Below are 18,328 nucleotides of genomic sequence, written 5' to 3'. Positions count from 1 at the left end.
GACGTGGAGGACAGCAGACAAACAAGTCCTTCTGAATCAACACCATCCAAGCTCATTTGAACTCCCAGAGACAGGCAGCACACACACGGCCTGCTCGGGTCTGCACCAGGTCCTTCGCATATAAATTATGGCTTGTTTTTATTGTTTTCATGGAATTCCTGAGTGTGCAAACGAGAAGTTTTCGTTTCTTGTGCCTTCTCTTGGGCTCCTTTCCTTCAGTTTGTTTGTTTTGTCCAATTTCTACTTGCTAGTTTTTGTATTATCTTACTATATTTTATTACTATTCCTTAGAAGTCCGTTTGTTTTCTGATGAGAGACAGAAAGGGAGTGAATCCATAGTGGAGGGGAGGTAGGAGGACCTGGAAGCAGTAAAGGGAAGGAAAACAGTAATCAGGATATATCATATGAGAAAAAATAATATCCAATATTCTGATGTTTTTATCTTGTTGTGGAAATGTGGGTTAAAGGAAGAAGAAAAAGCTGTAGAAATAATTGGAAGAATTTACAAATCAATTTACAAGATATTTCCCCTTGATTTCTGGAGTGCTCTTGAAATCAAGTGCAGCTTTCCTAGCCTTTTCAGGAGAAATTATGTCAGGGCATATGAGTGGATTGCCAGTCTTCCGCATCTACAATCCTGAGCTGCTCTTGGAGACCACTGAGCCTTCTCAACTGTAGCCCACAGGACTCATGCAGCTAGGAAGATCCAGCGAGACAGGGGAAATATACTGAAAGAACCCTGTCATGTTTCCAGAAGTCACCCAAGTAACATAGCTGAGGGAAAATCACTTTAATTTATTGAAATCATACAAACGTTAGACAAATAATTGTTAGTCCTACTTCTGAGGCCAGTATAAGACCCCTACCACAATTTTAAAGCCAAGTTAGAAGCAAGCTCTATTAAATACTGGCAGGACAATGGACACTGGCCAGGTCCATGCCTGGGATTCCCAGAGAATGGCAGCGAGTTAATTATATTAATCCAGTGCCTATAAAGGCAAAACCCACAAGTCTATGTACTTCCTACCGCCATCCAATCCAGAATAGCCTCACCCTATCCTGTAATTTTATCTATCAGTGCCTGCCAAGTGTGTTGCTATATTTCCATGGATAGCTATTTCGAGAAGAGTGGACATTTACCCAAAATATCTAAGAATCAGATACTTTCAACCAAAATTTCAATTATATACTGTGGTTTTTATTTGCTGTAATGTATTAAACGTCAGAGGCAATTTGGGATTCAAAAGCTAGGATTCTAAGTCAGTGTGTGCATTTCCCACAATGAGCTGCTATGGTGAGCAGAGTATAGTATGCTGACTAGACTTTCCACATCCATGTAGTAAATTATATGTATTCTGTGGTATTGAGATGATAGAAAGTTTAGAGTGACAAACATGTTTAATCTATATTTTAATTAAATGTATGGCGAGTAAGATGTTTGGAGGCAAGGAAAACAAAGTTATACATGTATATGTGCATGTGTGTGTATTTGCTCATGCACACATAAGCTTTTGTCCATTTAAAGCTTCTTTGGTGTTGAATGTGCAACATGAATAACGATCTAACACTCTTTTTCCAGAGAGCCTAACAACCCCAACTCTTGAATTATTGAGTTACAGCGAAGAAGGATGACTGGGTTTTGTCAAACACTGGCCAAGTAACTATGAACAGAACATTTTCTTTTCTCGCAAATACCAACATGATCAACTGAATTGGCGACTGCTCAGTAGTAACCCATTCTCACCGTAAAATTCACCTTTTTATATGGCACTGTGTGCTTTAGCAATATTTACATAGGGTTTTCCCATTGACACCCATAAGTGACCTTGGGTTATCATGTGTGTGAAGAACGTGTTGTTTTTATTGATTTTGGCATCATCATTATCTTCATTTAAAAAAACTTCAAAATTTTCCATCTTTTTGTTATCTAGAAAAAAATTAATTGCTTTTCAGTGAACCAGTTTTTATCATTTATATGGGATTTCTCTGCAAGGGAAGGTGGGGTTTTTTTCCCCATCATTTGGTGTAGAGGGGAAGAGGAGAGTGGAATGGTAGGAAGAATTAATTTTTGGTTATATAGTCCAATTCCCCTGTGCTAATGGTTTGTTTAGACTTCGTCTATTTCTGGGATCTATCTGAGTAAACTGTATTTTCTTGTAACATCCATTTAGTTTCCTGTTTGTTTAAAGTTGAGTGAAATTAGTTTCTTGATAATCTATTTTCTATATATGTGATTTTCCTACTTTAAAAATATCACATCAAGGCTGAGTGTGGTGGCATACACATTTAGTCGTAGTCCTTAGAGGGCAGAGGCAGGTGGATCTCTGTGAGTTCAAGGCCAGCCTGGCCTACATAGTTCCAGGAGGGCCAGGATTATAAAGAGAGACCCTGTCAAACCAAAGAAAGAAACGTCAAGTGAGATTTTTCCCTTTATTTTTTCTTTTTGCTTATTTGAGGGTCGTGTTCACTTTGGTTTAGTGTTTCTAATATATTTTACATTAATTGTAGGTACAAGATAGAACCAATTTCTCCCCATCACCAGAAAACAGTGTGTCATTTATTTAAAAATTCTGGGACTCTTCACACTCAAAACAGCATAGAAATAAAAAAATCAATTAAAACCTGAGGAAACCTGAGCAACAAGGAACTGAATACATAGAGTTCTTATAACTCTGCAGGAAAAAACAAGGTATGTAGCCACACACAAAAGGCTGTAGAACTATCTGATGAGGTTACTGATAAAAGTTTAACAAAAGAGGTCCTTCCATGGGGAGGGGAGAGGCAGGGAGGGGAACAGAAAAAAATGTTGAGCTCAATAAAAAGCAATAAAACAAAGATGTCCTTCCACTCATAATCACCTTTGATGTGAGGAGTTCATTAGTGCTGAGTTACAGTGGAACGGGCTCTTGTGCAGGCCAGCGGGCCTGATCACTAGGACTCTTCTTGAAAACATAGGCAAGCCAGTTTGTATCCTGAGCGTCTAAAAGTTGGAAACTTTCAGGACAGATTCCTAAATTTTTAAGCAGGTTCTGGCATAGCCCAGGCTGGCCTCAAACTTGCTGTGTAGGGGAGGATGGTCTTGAACTCCTGATCCTTTTGCCTCCACTGGGCCCCCTTCATTTCCGATGGACTGTTTTCTTACGTGTTTTCTGAGTTCCTGATGTTAAACCAACCAGTCAAGAATAAGACCATTACCACAGTTTAAAGTCGAACTTGAAGCAAGCTTTAATTAAATACTGGCCAGGTTAATGGACTCTCTAGCCAAGTCCATCACTGGTTTCCCAGAAAAACGGCCCCAGGACATGGTTTGTAGGGGCTTAAGTATTTTCCATCAGGTCCGATCATACATCCTGAAATATTCCCCATCTGAGCCTTCCGCCCATGTGTGTTCAAGCACATCCGGTGTTGGGTCAAGCAAACTTGTTTAGGGGAGTGCAAACCCAAGCATTTTTGTTTTCTGGATCTCTTAGGCATAGAAATTAAAACACAAAATGTAGCTTTGACTCTCACGCTGGGTTAGTCCAAAGGTATTAGTTCTATGAAGCCATTATTTTTTTCGTCTTTACCCTTGTTTTCATTCTGCATTCAATTTTACATTTTCCTTATTTTGATTTTTGAGGACGGCCTTGAAGTATTGCTCAGGCTGGCCTATAACGCACTGTCTAGTCAGTGCTCCCATTCACCACAATCCTTCTGCTTTTTTAGTTCTGGGTTTGCAAACATGTGACTCTATGCCTGCTTTCTTTCTGTAATTGTTGTGACCCTTTAATTGTCTGTTTTACAAAGTATTTGTCCCCCAGGAACCTTGCCCCAGCTGTCTCCAATAACCATCTACAGATATTTTTACTGTGTCTTTATTTTCTAGATATTCTGCCACTCAGTTTCGACTTCCCCTTTTCTGATGTTCAGGGAGAGCGCTTGCATTTTAAGTGAGGGTTAGAAAGGCTCCGGGTCGCCACGGAAGGTGGCGAGCTGGCTCCACCCCCAGCGCCGGGCTGCTGGAGCCCAGCCCCTCGATCCACAGCCACCCCGGTCCAATCAGCCAATCGGTGCCTTTGAAACACCCGGCTCTGTGATTGGCTCCCGCGGAGACGCCCACCTAGCCTTCGGTGCAACGGTGGCCGACCGCGGTCAAGAGGCTTGCGAAGTGAGGGACGCTTTCACGAGGACCCCGGGCGGATTTTGGTGTCCAGCCGGGCTGTGCGGAGATGGCGGCGGCGGCTCTGCTGGCTGTGGTGGACAGGAACCAGTTGCGGCGGGTCCCGATCCTGCTGCTGCAGCCGAGGTGACGGTGGGGGCGGCGGGTTCGTTCGCGGCCAGGTTGCGGGGGCGCTGGGTCACGTGAGCGACCCTTCAAGTGTTTGTGTGGTTTTGGTGGGCGCTGTCCCACTTCAACCGGTTGGCTCTTCCCCTGGTCCCTTGTCATTGGCTGGTTTCTGCTCTGGCGTTTGGGAGGGTGGCGCTCTGAGTTTGCGGGATTTGGCACCCAGCATGGCTAGTCCTACCGCAGAGTGCACAGCTGGAGGCGTAGGCCAGGACCCCCTTCCCAAAGTCTCTTTTAGCTCCAGCCCCCCCCCCCCCCAATCTTGAGTGCAGTTCACGGGATTCCCATTGTTGGAAAGAATCAAATTAATGAGAGCCACCTTGCAGAGGGCTGAGGAGTTTTGTCGAAAGCCGTTCACAAGTTTGAAAGCTGTCAGGTGACCTACTGTACCCCAGATACTTTTGGCGATGAAGCTCCACGCTTCGTGGACAGTAATTTCTGCAGTGAAAACCACCCACATTTTGGAATAGCAGCCTCCCAGTACCCACCTGAGGGCAAGATTGCCCTGCGGGCAGAAGGCTGGTCTCTCCTATCCGCAGCTGCTCACTGTGTGTTTGAACTTGGCCAGGTTATCTTATGTCTTTGCTTCAGTTTCTTCTACGTGGAGGTAATGGTGCTCGCATCTAGCGGAGATAATATTAATATGATACTAGTCCTCTCTTTTGTCCAAATTAACAAGTGGATAAAAATTTAACCAGATGTGGTCCATATGATTTAGTCAGTTAACAGACTTTGAAGAATCAACGCTTTTCTCTTCAACAAACAGAGGTAGATACCCTGACTTTTCAGTGACTTCTTAGACTCACCCCGTATTTTAGGTAAGAAAGATGGTGAAATTAGTGTTAATGCTGTTTCCTTTTCTTACTTTTCCAAGCACCGCCTCTGACTCATTCTCTTCTCTGTTCTCTCAGAGTCTGCTTAATTGTCCATAAAAAAAAAAAAAATCTTTGCTAACTGTCATCCTGTTAATAGTTTCTAGAATTAAAAATCTAACCAGCATGGGATTTTTTTTAACCAGTCATGATTCTGCTAATCTCAGAGAAAAGAATCCTTAGTAGTATGATTCTAGGTATGAGAATAGACGCTGTCTTAATCGGTGCCATTATCTCATGGCAGCAACTTACTTATCTTGATTAAATGTTTTAAGATGTAGCAGAAGTAACTGTAAATAATAGGATAGCACAATCAGAACATTGTCAGGATAGAGGATTCTCTAAGGACTATGTCTTTCTGCCTGTCCTGTCTCAGTCTTTACTAGCTAAAAGGAACATGCTTTGGGCTGTCAGTGGGCCCATTACGAAGTTGCTGTTTCGTAGGCTTGACTGCCTGGAAAGTACTTAAACCTTAACTTACTTGAACAGGTCAAAGGGAAGTCAGTGCCCCAAGTTGGAAAAGGTCTCATAAAGATCAGGAAACATGTCTTTCTTCTTGAAGATGAAGAATGTGAGGTGGGTTGGGTTGGAAAGATTTATGACAGCACCAGTCTCCTGGAGAGGCCAACTGCAAAGCTCTCATGCCAGAGATGTGTCTTCTTGGTTTCAAGAATGACAACATTTGATTAAGTGTGTTTAGACAAAAGATTCTTTCCCACCTGGTCCTGTAGCCACTCAGTCCCAAAGAAACACGCAGAGGCTTATATTAATTGTAAACTGTTTGGCCTATTGTTCAGGCTTATTGCTAACTAGCTCTTATGACTTAAGTTCACCCATAATTCTTCTCTATGTTTAGCCACCTGGCTTGGTAGCTTTTCTCAGTAAGGCATTCTCATCTTGTTTCTTCTGCATCTGGCTGGTGACTGACTCTGCCTTTCCCCTTCCCAGAATTCTTCTAATCTGGTTGCCCCACCACCACCACCACCACCCATGTTTCCTGCCTGGCTTACTGGCCAATCAGTGTTTTATTAAACCAATACAAGTGACAGACCTTTACAGTATACAAAAATATTATCCCATAGCAGTGTGCCTCCCAGGACAGTGGATGTATAGTGTGCCTCAAGTGACCCTTGGGAAATACTAGTCCTGGTGATTGCACATTTACATGTAAAGTGTATATGCATATTGTTGCAGTTAAATAATATCTAATGTATACTGTGATCTTTGTGCTTTATGAAGGAACTAAGTTCATCAGTCTATAGTCAGCTGTGGCTTTGCTTGGAAAATTGTATACTTTAGAGCTGAGAAGTATCTTCAAGATCGCCTCTTACAGAATGGGAGCTATAGGTTAACACTTGACTAGCAGGTGTTTGTGGCCCTCTATCTGTAAAATTTATTCCTCACTATTTAAGTTTTCTCACTGGGAGGGTATTAGTAAAAAAAAAGATTGAGGCACCCCAACGTGATCTGACCGTGGGCAAGCAGTGCTGAAGAGAAGCAGTGGGCACTAGGCCATAGCCAACATTGCTTATTTCTGTTATCCTTGCTCAGCTTCCTTCCTTTAATTCCTCTGCCTTTATATCAAAACTGTCTTATCAGAGGTTTGCATTCAATTTGCTTTTTCAAACTGTAGTTTGATTAGCATATTTGATTCAATAAAATAGAACAGATAACAAAGTGCAGAGTGAGAGTAATCTTCCTTGACAATTCTGTGTGTGTGTGTGTGTGTGTGTGCGTGTGTGTGCGTGTGCGTGTGTGCGCGTGCGCGCGCTGCGTGATCTTCAGGCAAGCTTTATTTGTTAAAACATAAACAAAATATCCCTACATTTTACTCTTACTTACAGTCCAACAAAAGGTTTTTAAACAGCCAAGGTAGATGATTCTAAAGCGCCTTAGCCTTGTAATTGTCTCTCTGGCCATGTTCCAGCTTCAGATGTTAAACAGGATAGGTGACTCATTCAAAGACCTTGACACACAGGGAACCTGGCCAGCACTCAGCCTCCCGGGTTCTAAGTAGGTCTTTTTCCATGGAGAGTCTTAATAAATCACCTTGCTAATGGGCTTAGGTTAACCTTTCGCCATATCTGGACTTGTTTGTAAGTTTTGAAAGAGCAGTAGCTGATCTTGTATATTCTGATTAATTATAATTCCATTTGGGTTTATTTTATAGGGAATGGGCTTGGAAGCAGAGAACCATGAAGTATGGGACAACCCCAGGTACTGGCAGACTTGGTTTGGCATTGCTTTAGGATGTGAGCCAAGAAAAAGAAATACGTAATCTTTAATTTGTGCACAGTAGAATTAGCCTCTCATAAACAAGCCTTTTTACTTTGGTGTTTTCATGATAACTTTCTTATTAATTACTTCAGTCACCAATTTTGCCTTTTATGTCAAATCCTTTTTGTTATTGGGTGTGAATTTTGATGTGTAATGATGGACAACATTTTCAATTTTTTGTTTGTTTATTTATTTTTTTTTTAAAGACATGGTCTCCCTACATAGCCCTGGCTATCCCGGAACTCACTGTGTAGACCAAGCTGGGTTTGAACTCACAGAGATCTTCCTGCCTCTGCCTCCTAGAGTACTGAGATTAAAGGAATGCACTACCACTGACTGGCCACAAAACATATTTTTTTTTAAAGAAAAACTTTATTTTAAACTGTCAGCATTTATCTCATTTATGATGATAGAAATGTTTATCATAATATTTTTCTAGATCAGACAGTTTTATTACCATGGTTAAAACAAAAGGAAATAGTGAATCTCTTTGGCACTCAGAATTATGAACCATCAGGTGACTGTGCAGGCGATATTGCAGGGACCGTTGCCCGCTATACTGTATCATTTCTTTATAAAATGTGATTATATAAGTGTTTATCTTATGGATGAATCCTAAGTGTGTGAACAGGACATAATCTTATGAATAGCTTTTTAAGAAATAAATTTGGAAGAGCTATGCAGATGGGCAAAGAAGTGGCCTGTGCTGTTGGACACATTTGGAACGCGTGTCTTGATTAGGTTTAGACTGGATTCTAGTACTGGGAAGGAATGAAAACCAGCAACATTTCAGGCAATAGCGTAGGAAAGCCTTGAGAAGCCTGTTGATCTGACTGGATGAGAACAGCTCTCTGGGGAGATGGCTGAGTGATATTGACTGTAGAGCTAGAAACATGAACGAGCTGGAGCCGCTGAGAACACAGATGTCGCCCACATAGAAGGGGTGGCGCCCACATAGAAGGGGTGGCGCCCACATAGAAGGGGTGGCGCCCACATAGAAGGGGTGGCATTTGAGAGTAACAACACAAGACATGACACAGGAGAAAACTGAGAACCAAGTCATGTCTCCGTCACACGTGTTTCTGCATGTCAGTGTCCTGAACTCTTCCATATGAAGATCATACAGTCTGGTTTTTTAAGCTTTATGTAACTTTTACTGAGTAGCTTGAGTTTGATTAATAGAGATATTATACTTTAGTGAACAGAAAAGAAATCCACTGTCTAATACTAAGGGTGATTTTGAGCTTCAGTGTACCGGTTTCGTCAAAGCCTTTAAGAGCTGACTAGTAACATATTTTAATTTCTCCTTTCCTAATATCACTTGTGTCTTAACAGGAAGAAGCATTGCCAAGGTCCTCATTGCAAACAGAGGAGAAATTGCTTGCAGGGTGATGCGAACAGCCAAAAGAATGGGCATACAGTCTGTGGCTGTTTACAGTGAGGCCGACAGGAGCTCCATGCATGTGGATATGGTACGCTGCTAAGAGCTGGGAGCAAAATCTTGTTGGCGATTGCATGTATCTGCATCTGTGTTCAGTTTAGTTCTTTACGGGGCAGTTGTTGATTGCAAGTGTTAACTAGGTTCCTTTAGGTAGGTTCCAACTTCCTGGACCAGCTTCAGATGGCTTCTTGGTTTTGTTTTTTGTTTTGTTTTGTTTGTTTTGTCATAGTAAACTACTCTGTCTTGTTAGAAATAAGTTTTCCTCCTGCCTTTCAGGTCTCTGAACCTTTCTCCTTTCTCAGTGTCCTTTCTGGACCCCAACCACTTGTATGTATTCGACCATTACTGTTAAAGTTCTGATGTCGAGACTTGCCTTGACCCTCCTCCTTTCTCACTGTGTTCTTTATTTGACCATTTGACCTCTCCCTTTGACTTTGTGGAAAACTCCCGGATTTCTGTCTGTAGCTCAGCCTTCCTTTTGAACACGGGTGTCCAGGGACACCAAGCTGCCCATTTGTCAAACAGCAAACCAGTATGTCCTGACACTGAACTCTAGCTATTTTATCTACACGCAGCTTGATGGTCTTCACACTTCCCTTCCCAGTGCCAACACCTCTGCTGAAGCAAATAATGGTGCAGAGACCTGGGTCTGGTTAGATGTCCCCCTCCTCTTTTCCTCACTATTTAGAGAGCACTAAGGGCTGCTACTTCTGCTTCCCAGACGCTCCTCCCACTTCCTCCTGCCCTCTCTTACCTGCACTAGAAATCAGGCCACTGTCTTGACCGGAGAGTGCTGTTGCCTTCTGAGCCTTCTTCCTGTTCCCCCCTGGTCCTCTTAGGATCTCTTTCTTGCATGTCAGCCAGACCAAGTTCTGAACCAAAATAGTTCACATAGTTTAATTGCATTATGATCCATCAAGATAGGAAAACTTTAAGAGACAGACAGCTAATTCTTGGTGTTGGTGAGGATGGGTAGAATTGGTGTGTTGATGGAGATGTTCGTTAGTGAAACCTCAGTGCTGATGAACCAGGAACTTCAAAATGTACACATGTGTGACCCTGTCCTGCAAACATTCTGCTTGGCCTGTGGCTCCAAGGTGGGGGGGCGCATTCATATAAAAATGCACATGTGTGACCCTGTCCTGCAAACATTCTGCTTGGTCTGTGGCTCCAAGGTAGGGGGGCACATTCATATAAAAATGCACAGAGTTATATAAAGAATTTTTAGCCTTGCCTGTGTCCAGTGCTGTGCCACTACAACCCAAATTCAAGTGGAGAGGCTTGTGATTAAATGAGCGGTGGTACCTCCATTCTGTGTAACTGTTCTGCACAGCTGTACTTGTGTGTGCTATCAAAGAGGCACCCCCCAAAAAACAATTCCAGAAGATAGGCAAATAGTGTGATTCTGTTTGTATACAACTAAGACTGTGTGTGTTGATGTTTATGTGAACAACTAAAAATATGGATATGAAAAAAATGTTCCAAATTAGTTCTAGTGGAAAATAGGTCTGGAGAGGACTATAATGAAGAAAGGCTGGTACCCAAGGCCGATTTGCCATTGTATTATTGTCCATGTTTTTCAGAATGAGAATATACTCGTGTTTTGTGAAGTTAAAATATGATTTGGGGCTTTTTTTTTTTTTTGCCTTTTGTATCCCCCCCCCCCCCCAATCTCATTATGAGTTCTAATAGGGAAAAAATCCAAAAATTTTTACTTCCCGGAGGCCTCATGAAATCTGTTATCACAGGTCCCTTGACCGGTCTCTTACTATGACCCAGCCACATGAGTTATCCTTGGTTGCTTCCACAGACCAGGTTTCTGTCCACCTCTGGACCTCCACATACGTGTGTCCTCTCCATGGAATCTCTCCAATCCCTTTCCTAAGTCCATTTTTTCATCGATCCCCAGGCCAAGTCCTTACTAACACCAACCAGCAGCCCTGACCGCCCCTGCTAGCTCACCCTGCCACCCTCAGACCAGAGCCAGCCTCCTCCTTTAGGGCCTTGGTCACAGTTTCCGTTTGTGTGTGAAGGTTGAATGGCTGTCTTCCCTCTGTAAGGGACACTCCCCAACTGACAGCCTGGCACGCCGTAGGCATTCAGCGCGTGTGTATAAATGGATACTTGCTTCCTATTTGGTCTACTGCAAAGGATGCTTTGGTTGTATGAGAAATGTAAAGGGCAGTGCAGAACAATGAACAGATCATGAGAGATTATATGAACTTTTAATGTTTCCTTGCTACATAGTTCCACTAATGTATTTGTGTATTTAGGATATAAGTTTGGGCACTAAGTACATCTAAGATCATTATAATGCCATGATTAAATCTAGAATGTGGTTTATTTGGGAAAATTGAATTTTGACTCTGCTTACATGCAGGAGTGAGTCCCAAACTGGATGCTTCTGCTTCTTCTTCTTACATTATTCATGTCATTGTCTGTTGTGCCCAGTGTTTTTGTTTTAAATAGTAACTATATCAGGATTTTTCTTTTGGGTCGTTAATGAGCTCCAAAATCATGACATGGAGACTTATTAACTTACTATTAATTATGAATACTTGCCCTTAGCTCTTATTCTAATCGGTTTTTTTTTTTTAATCTACAGTTTGTCTCAGGGACGTTTACCTTTCTTCCTTTCTTCCCTGGCCTCCCTCCTTTCTTCCCTGGCCTGCCTCCCTCCCTCTCTCCCTCCCTCCCTCCCTCCCTCCTTCCTTCCTTCCTTCCTTCCTTCCTGTATATCTTACTTTCATTGCTTCTCATGGCTGACTGGCTGGCACCTTCCTGGCTTCTAGCCCTGGGCATTTCCCTTTCTCCCTCCTTTTCCTCTCTTCCCCTTTGTCTAGATTTCTCCTCCTACTTACTCTCTTTGCCCACCAGTCCCACCTATCCTTCTCTCCTTCAACTATTCATTCAGCTTTTTATTAGACCAATCAGATACCTTAGGCAGGCAAGGTGAAACAAATTCAACACACCTTTACATTGTTAACAAAGGCAGCAGGAGCAAATGTAACCCACCTTCACATAGTTAAAGTAATACTCTAGAACGTAAACAAATGTAGCATATCTTTGCCTAGTTAAACAAATTTTTTGCAACAAGTAACTGAGGCTAGTATTGCTGTCTTTAACAGGCGGATGAAGCGTATTCCATTGGCCCTGCTCCGTCTCAGCAGAGCTACCTTGCAATGGAAAAAATCATTCAAGTGGCCAAGAGCTCTGCAGCACAGGTAAGAACTGTGAAAAAGTTTATAATGCAAAGCAAGTAAATTTTGTATAGTTTATGTAAAGTTACTTCTGTGTAGGCATTTTCTCTTTCCAGCCAGTTTTTGTGTGTGATTATTGAGTTATCTTTGAAAACTGTATACATTTCTGTATACATTTGTATACATTCTTCTTCCTCAGCCTTTTACTGGGTCCTCTGCACTTGAATTCTTTTGAGAAGTAGATGGTGGGAGAATCTAAAACATAAATTAGAATTGGGAGAGAGTTGAGCTCTTCTTCCTCAAAATTCAGGTGCTTTGAACATGAGATGTTTGGGTTTAGGTCATTTTTGCACAGAAACAATAAACAAATCCCTCCTCCCAGGCTACAAGCCTTTGCTGTCCTTAATAGCACATCAAAGTGTGTGGGGTGTTCTAGGCTGAATGGCGTGGCTCATCGGGTAAAGGCCCTTGCTGCCAAGGCCTGTCAGCCTGAGTTCAGTGGAAGGACAGAACTGATTCCTCTAAATTGTCCTCTGACCTCCAGACGCATGCCTCAACACACACACACACACACACACACACACACACACAGCCAAAGATGCAATAACAAAATAACAACGGTTTAATAACTCTTACTCTTTTAACCAAATATATGCCTTAAATTAAAACAGGAAAGCTATGTCTTAATTGTGTTTCTAAATTTAATTTTTATTGAGTAATAGCCACTTCTTGATTTGAGCATTTTTAAAGTTCAATTATTGAAACTTTAAAAAAGTTTACATAAAGGTAAAAAAAAATCTAATGTGTATGTAAAGATTGTTCTAGAGATAACCATACAATTAACTAATTCCACTTTAAATTTTTATTTATGTGTGTGTTTGTGTATATATATATGTATGTATATATGTCTGTAAATGTGTGTATATGCCTGTGTGTGTCTGATGTAGGGGTTGGAAACTTGTGAACGTGAAGGTCAGAGAACAACTTTACAGAGTCAGTTTTCTCCTACCGTTTTATGGCTTCCAGACTCAAACTCAGGTGTTTGCTTTCGGTGGGCACTTTACTCACTGAAATATCTCACTGCCCTATTAATTGTACTTCTAGGTAGATATAGAAGAATTTATACTAGGGGCTCATATTTGTCCACCAAGGTTCACAGTCATGTTATTTTAGATAATAAAAAAGTAGAAACAATTCACACGTCTGTGAACAGATTTGTGGATGACCAAATCTGGAATATACATGTAATAAAATATTGGCACTAAAAATGTTGAAGCTCTGGTACAAGTTGCCACATGGATGTGAAACCAGCTAAGTTAAATGAGCCACAGACAGACAAGAATTCCATCAACAGAAGATATCTAGACTTGTAAGTTCATAGAAATAAAAAGAAAAATAGCGGCTGCTTGTTCATTATGTCTGGGACGGTGGTAAGATTTTGGAGACAGGTGATGATGACAATAGGAGGGCATCCTCATTGTCAATCATGTGCTTAGAATTGCTTGACCTGGTACCTCCTAAGCTGTGACTTATTTCTATGATAAAAAGTACAAGGCTGAGGGTAAACTCCGTGATAGACTCCGTGCCTAGCACACGCAAGGCAACATCAAGTGAAAAAAGAAATAAGCTTTCATGGTGTAAAACAGGCTTCAAAATTCAGCGTGAATGTTCCAGAATCTCTGTGGGAGCATGTCATGACAGAGGCCTTGGTGTCTTGTTGGCCACATCTGGATCTCCCCAGAGGAGGGTGCAATGCCAGCACCAAAGCTCTGCTAGCCAGTAAATTGGTTGTGCTTTCTCTCTTTTGTAGGCCATCCATCCAGGATATGGGTTTCTTTCAGAAAACATGGAATTTGCTGAACTCTGTAAGCAAGAGGGCATTATTTTTATAGGTCCTCCTTCATCTGCAATTAGAGATATGGGAATAAAGAGGTAAGCATATAAGACAAATTGAAGTAGTCTATTTTATTACAACGGGTATTTTTTAAATTAATTGTTCCTTGTGTGTGTTTGTGTGTGTGCACATGCAAACATTCCACCTTTACGTGGGTTCTGAGGACCAAAGTCAAGGCTCACAGGGCAAGCATTTTGCCCACTGAGCCATCTGGCCAGCTCCATTCATAGGCATTCTAAACTATACTCTCGTTGCTGCTCTTCTGGCATGTAGGAAAACTCCACTGAACTATGGCAAACATACGGGTAGTTAGTGTTTTAAGATCTATATTATCTGTCCGGGGTTAGACAATGGTGGGATGAGCTACCACGTGAAGTAAAGGCCAGGGTGTAACAAGGACTTCGAGTGTGTGCTGTAACATTGGTCTCAGCCTGAGGTCCTTCCTTTACTTGTGCGATGATTTTTAAACAGTTGTGATTTATTGATACCACGGAATTGGGACATCTTGGTATCTTTACTCTAAAGCACATCCAAGTCCATCATGGCGGCTGCTGGAGTTCCTGTTGTGGAAGGTTACCATGGCGAGGATCAATCTGACCAGTGCCTGAAAGAGCATGCTGGGAAAATCGGGTACCCTGTTATGATCAAAGCCGTCCGTGGTGGAGGAGGAAAAGTAAGGTTGTGGGTACCTTTTCTACCGTTTCTGGCTAGAGGTCTGCGATCGTTTTGTGTTCACACCATTCTTTCTTTCTTAGGGCATGAGGATCATTAGATCGGAAAAAGAATTTCAAGAACAGTTAGAATCAGCCAGGAGAGAAGCTAAGAAGTCGTTCAATGACGATGCTATGCTAATCGAGAAGTTCGTGGACACACCAAGGTCAACTGCTGGTTTGGGGTTTTTGGCTTTGGGGTGTATGTGTGCAATGCATGTGTAGTCTGTAAGCTATGTTGTTGTAATACTGTATGCATTCTTGAAGTTCCCCAGCTCTGCCTCTGTAGTCCTGGGTTAGAGGACAGTATGCTTTCATCTAAATATTTTTTTCTATGTTATTAGAAAACTCATGTGTAAACACATAAGAATCAAAATATGCTTAAAATAACAGTGAATAGAATAATTTATAACATAATGTTATTATACTTCCAGGCATCTTTCCGTATCAGTAAACACTAACTCTGTCTTAGTGCCTTTGTTCAAGTTGGAGTGGCTCTGAGACAGCGATGTACCAGAGTTTGTTTATTACTGGTGAAACTAAGGATTTTCTTCCGGTATTAATATATTCTAAGAATCAGTGTAGTTACAGAGCTGCAAGCATTAGTTGGGGATTTAAAACAACGGAACTTGTTAGTTAACTAGAGCCAGTTATGAAGATTGTTGTCATCATTCTGTGTTAGCAGGTAGTAGCCCTCCTGGCTAACACGGACTCCAACATGTGCCAGATTCTATGTTTTCATATTCTAGGTAGTCTTATCGTCCTAATTCGAAAGCCCTTCCCCCCGGTTTCAGTGTGTACATCAGGGCACCAAGCAGTAGAGTGACTATTGCTGCCTGTGGTCGCCCAGCTATTATGCTGTAATCTGAAATTTGAGTGCAGAGTTCATATATATTATTAATATACACACAAATATATACATATATTAGATATAAATATACATGTGTAAAACCTTTAAGTCAAGTGGAAAGAACAATTCATTTGTGAACCATGCATAGAAAGGCTTTACTTTGCAAACAACGAACTTGAAGCACTAAGTTCTTTCCCTAAAAAGGACTTTCTTTAATTATCTTCTCCTTAAAGAGGGCCCTGAGTTGTTTTGGGTTTTTTTTTTTTTTATGCTGTTTAAAAGGTGGAACTGTAGGGCTGGAGGGAGCAGTCTCAGCAGGTAAGAGCACTGACCGCTCTTGCAGAGGATCTAGGGTTAATTCCCAGCACCCACCTAGCAGCCCATCTGTAGCTCCAGTTCCAGACCTCTTCTGGCTTCTGTGGGCCAGACGTCAGGCGTGCATGTGATGCATAGACATACAGGCAAAACACCCATACACATAAAACAAAAATAAGTAAATCTTTTAAAAAATTAGTGGAACCCTACCTGAGTGTGATGCATGAAATTTAATTGCAGTTTGATAGTTAAAAAATAAATCCATTTAAAACAGGTCAATAATTAGAAGAGCACAACATTTGCTTCCTATTAGTGGGAAGGCAGAAACAAAAAAGATTCTAAGTGTTTCTTTTTGTAATAGCTTTCAGAAGAAAATAGAAGAGTCAGCATCCTCTTCTATGAGAACTCTAGCAGCACTTGCTGGACATCCCAGCGAGTGTGACTCAATACAGGAAATACTGATTATCTGATACAGGGCCTCCCCATGTCGCCCTGGCCACGCGCTGACCTGGAGCTCTCTATGCAGAGCCCTTGAGCCCACGGTCCTCCCACCTCTGCCTCCCCAGTGCTGGGATTACCAGCAGGCAGTACCGCATCCGCTTCATCAAGTAAGATTAGCATTTCTGTTCAGTGGTTTCTAGTGGAAATACTTGAATACTTGACTATTTTAGTCATCAGTGTGTTTTTAGAACCTGCTGAATAGAGTTCCAGAGAATTCATGGGAGTGCTTATAAATCTGATCAGAATTATTGTTTTTCTGAGAGATTAGGATGGTAAACCTTCTCTAAAGTGTATTATTTTAGAGAGAAAAAAAAACAGATTCCTTCTTCATTTATACCCAATACATATTCTAGATAGCTTATAAACATACATAAGAAATAGTATTTTGGTGTTCTTTGACAATATCCTGGCATTCCTGTACTATCCACCAGTGTGTATTTCTCTCTTTTCTAACCAGACTTCACAGTGGTTAAATTGAAGCCTCTGATCAGACGTGTTTGTGCCCTGGGCTCTAGAACTTCTACATTAGCACAAGGGAAGGTCACTGAGAAAGAAGAAAATGGGAGCCACCAGGTGACTGCAGAGACCGTAACAGAACCTGTGTCTTCTGAGCTTCCCTTATATTTTAAGTATCACAGGAAAGGTATTTCCCACTTCTGGGACTCAGAGAAGAGCTGCTGTGGGTGGCTAGGTCCCCCATGTTCCCTTCATATCCCAGAGTCTGTACTAGAGTGTCTCCTTCCGTGGAGCGGTGAAAGTGTGAGCGAGGCAATGAGCCTGATGAACGCATTTCATCTCTGTGTAAAGAGGCTGGACACCAGAGCAAGCAGGGAAAATAAACAAAAGCTGAACATGACGACCCATTTAGACTCCTCGGAGAGCTGAAGCACAGAACAGACCACACTGAAATCTGGACTGGCCGGGGAACTCAAGTTCTACTGGGATCCCCTTACCTGAAACAGCAGCTGCTGAAGCCCTGAGACTTGGTAGGGATTTCCACAAGTGTCTGGCAACTTAAGCATCAACCAGCTTGAAGGAACAGCTCCCCCGGGGTGTATGCACCACCATTCATGGGAAATCAAAATCTACCTCGTGATTTGGAGGAGGGAATGTATTTTATAACAGGCCTAGAATATTCTATTCTCTTTAACAAACGTATCTTCCCGAGAAGCCATGCTCAAGCCTATACAGTGAGAGGTGCCAGCTAGTCCGCTTTTTTACCTAAGGGAAGAAAAGAACAAGGGAGACACCCATGAAGGTCACAGCAAAAGGACAGACTGTAGAGTAACCGATTTAATTGAATGCTGTAGTAGCTTTCTGTCATGTAGCTATGGTCAAGTGTGTCTGTGAAAGTTAACCAGCCAGAATGGCGACAACACCTTGGTTGCAGCTCAGCGGTAAAGCACTTGCCTGCCCTTTGCAAGGCTTTGGGTTTAACCCCCAGGACTAAGAAAGCATTTTAGAGAGGTTGGGGCCTTGTGGGTGTGTTAGGTCATGAGGGTTTTGCCCTGAGTGGAATTAGTGTTCATCTAGACGGGCTTCAGGGAGCCCATCTCTTTATTACTCAGTGTCTACGTAAAGACACCGTCTATGAAGAGCAGGCTCTCCCCAGGCTCTGGAGTTGAAGTTGTGTCCATCTTTCCTTCTCACCCCTTGGTGCTGTAAAAAATAAATTTTTGTCATCTATAAATTTCTTAGCATAAAATACTTTGCAATAGCAGCCAGAAACGACCAGGGCATGTCTCCAGCGTCAGTGTACCGACAGTGCATCGCCCCAGAGGGTCTGCAGTGCAGGCTCAGTTGGAGAAGGCTGGGAAACCCCAGGTCAGTCTGGCAAGAACAGCAAGAGGAAAACACAGCTGTGGGGCCCGCGACTTTGACATGGTCTCCATTGTCCCCGGTCTGATCTAAGACATCAGTGAAGTTCATTTTACCTCATATCTA

At 42.1% G+C, this 18,328-nt stretch overlaps 1 protein-coding gene across 1 annotated transcript in view; it reads left to right on the top strand.

Moving 5' to 3' along the window:
* Positions 1–4,081: 4,081 nt before the first annotated feature.
* The window catches only part of Mccc1 (methylcrotonyl-CoA carboxylase subunit 1), a 47,835-nt gene continuing 33,588 nt past the window's right edge, over positions 4,082–18,328 (top strand). Inside the window, exons 1-7 of the mRNA XM_041659494.1 lie at positions 4,082–4,285; positions 7,367–7,413; positions 8,809–8,945; positions 12,043–12,138; positions 13,925–14,046; positions 14,534–14,681; positions 14,764–14,885. Of these exons, the coding sequence (XP_041515428.1) occupies positions 4,209–4,285; positions 7,367–7,413; positions 8,809–8,945; positions 12,043–12,138; positions 13,925–14,046; positions 14,534–14,681; positions 14,764–14,885 (749 nt within the window). The 5' untranslated portion in view covers positions 4,082–4,208. The remainder of the gene's footprint in view (positions 4,286–7,366; positions 7,414–8,808; positions 8,946–12,042; positions 12,139–13,924; positions 14,047–14,533; positions 14,682–14,763; positions 14,886–18,328) is intronic.

The sequence above is a fragment of the Microtus oregoni genome, unplaced genomic scaffold (genome assembly GCF_018167655.1).
Source record: "Microtus oregoni isolate MIOR12 unplaced genomic scaffold, Mior012 000010F_ref0000083, whole genome shotgun sequence".
Classification (NCBI taxonomy): Eukaryota; Metazoa; Chordata; class Mammalia; order Rodentia; family Cricetidae; genus Microtus; species Microtus oregoni.
The sequence above is the reverse complement of the archived record's forward strand: the minus strand, read 5'-3'. Positions and strand labels throughout refer to the sequence as shown.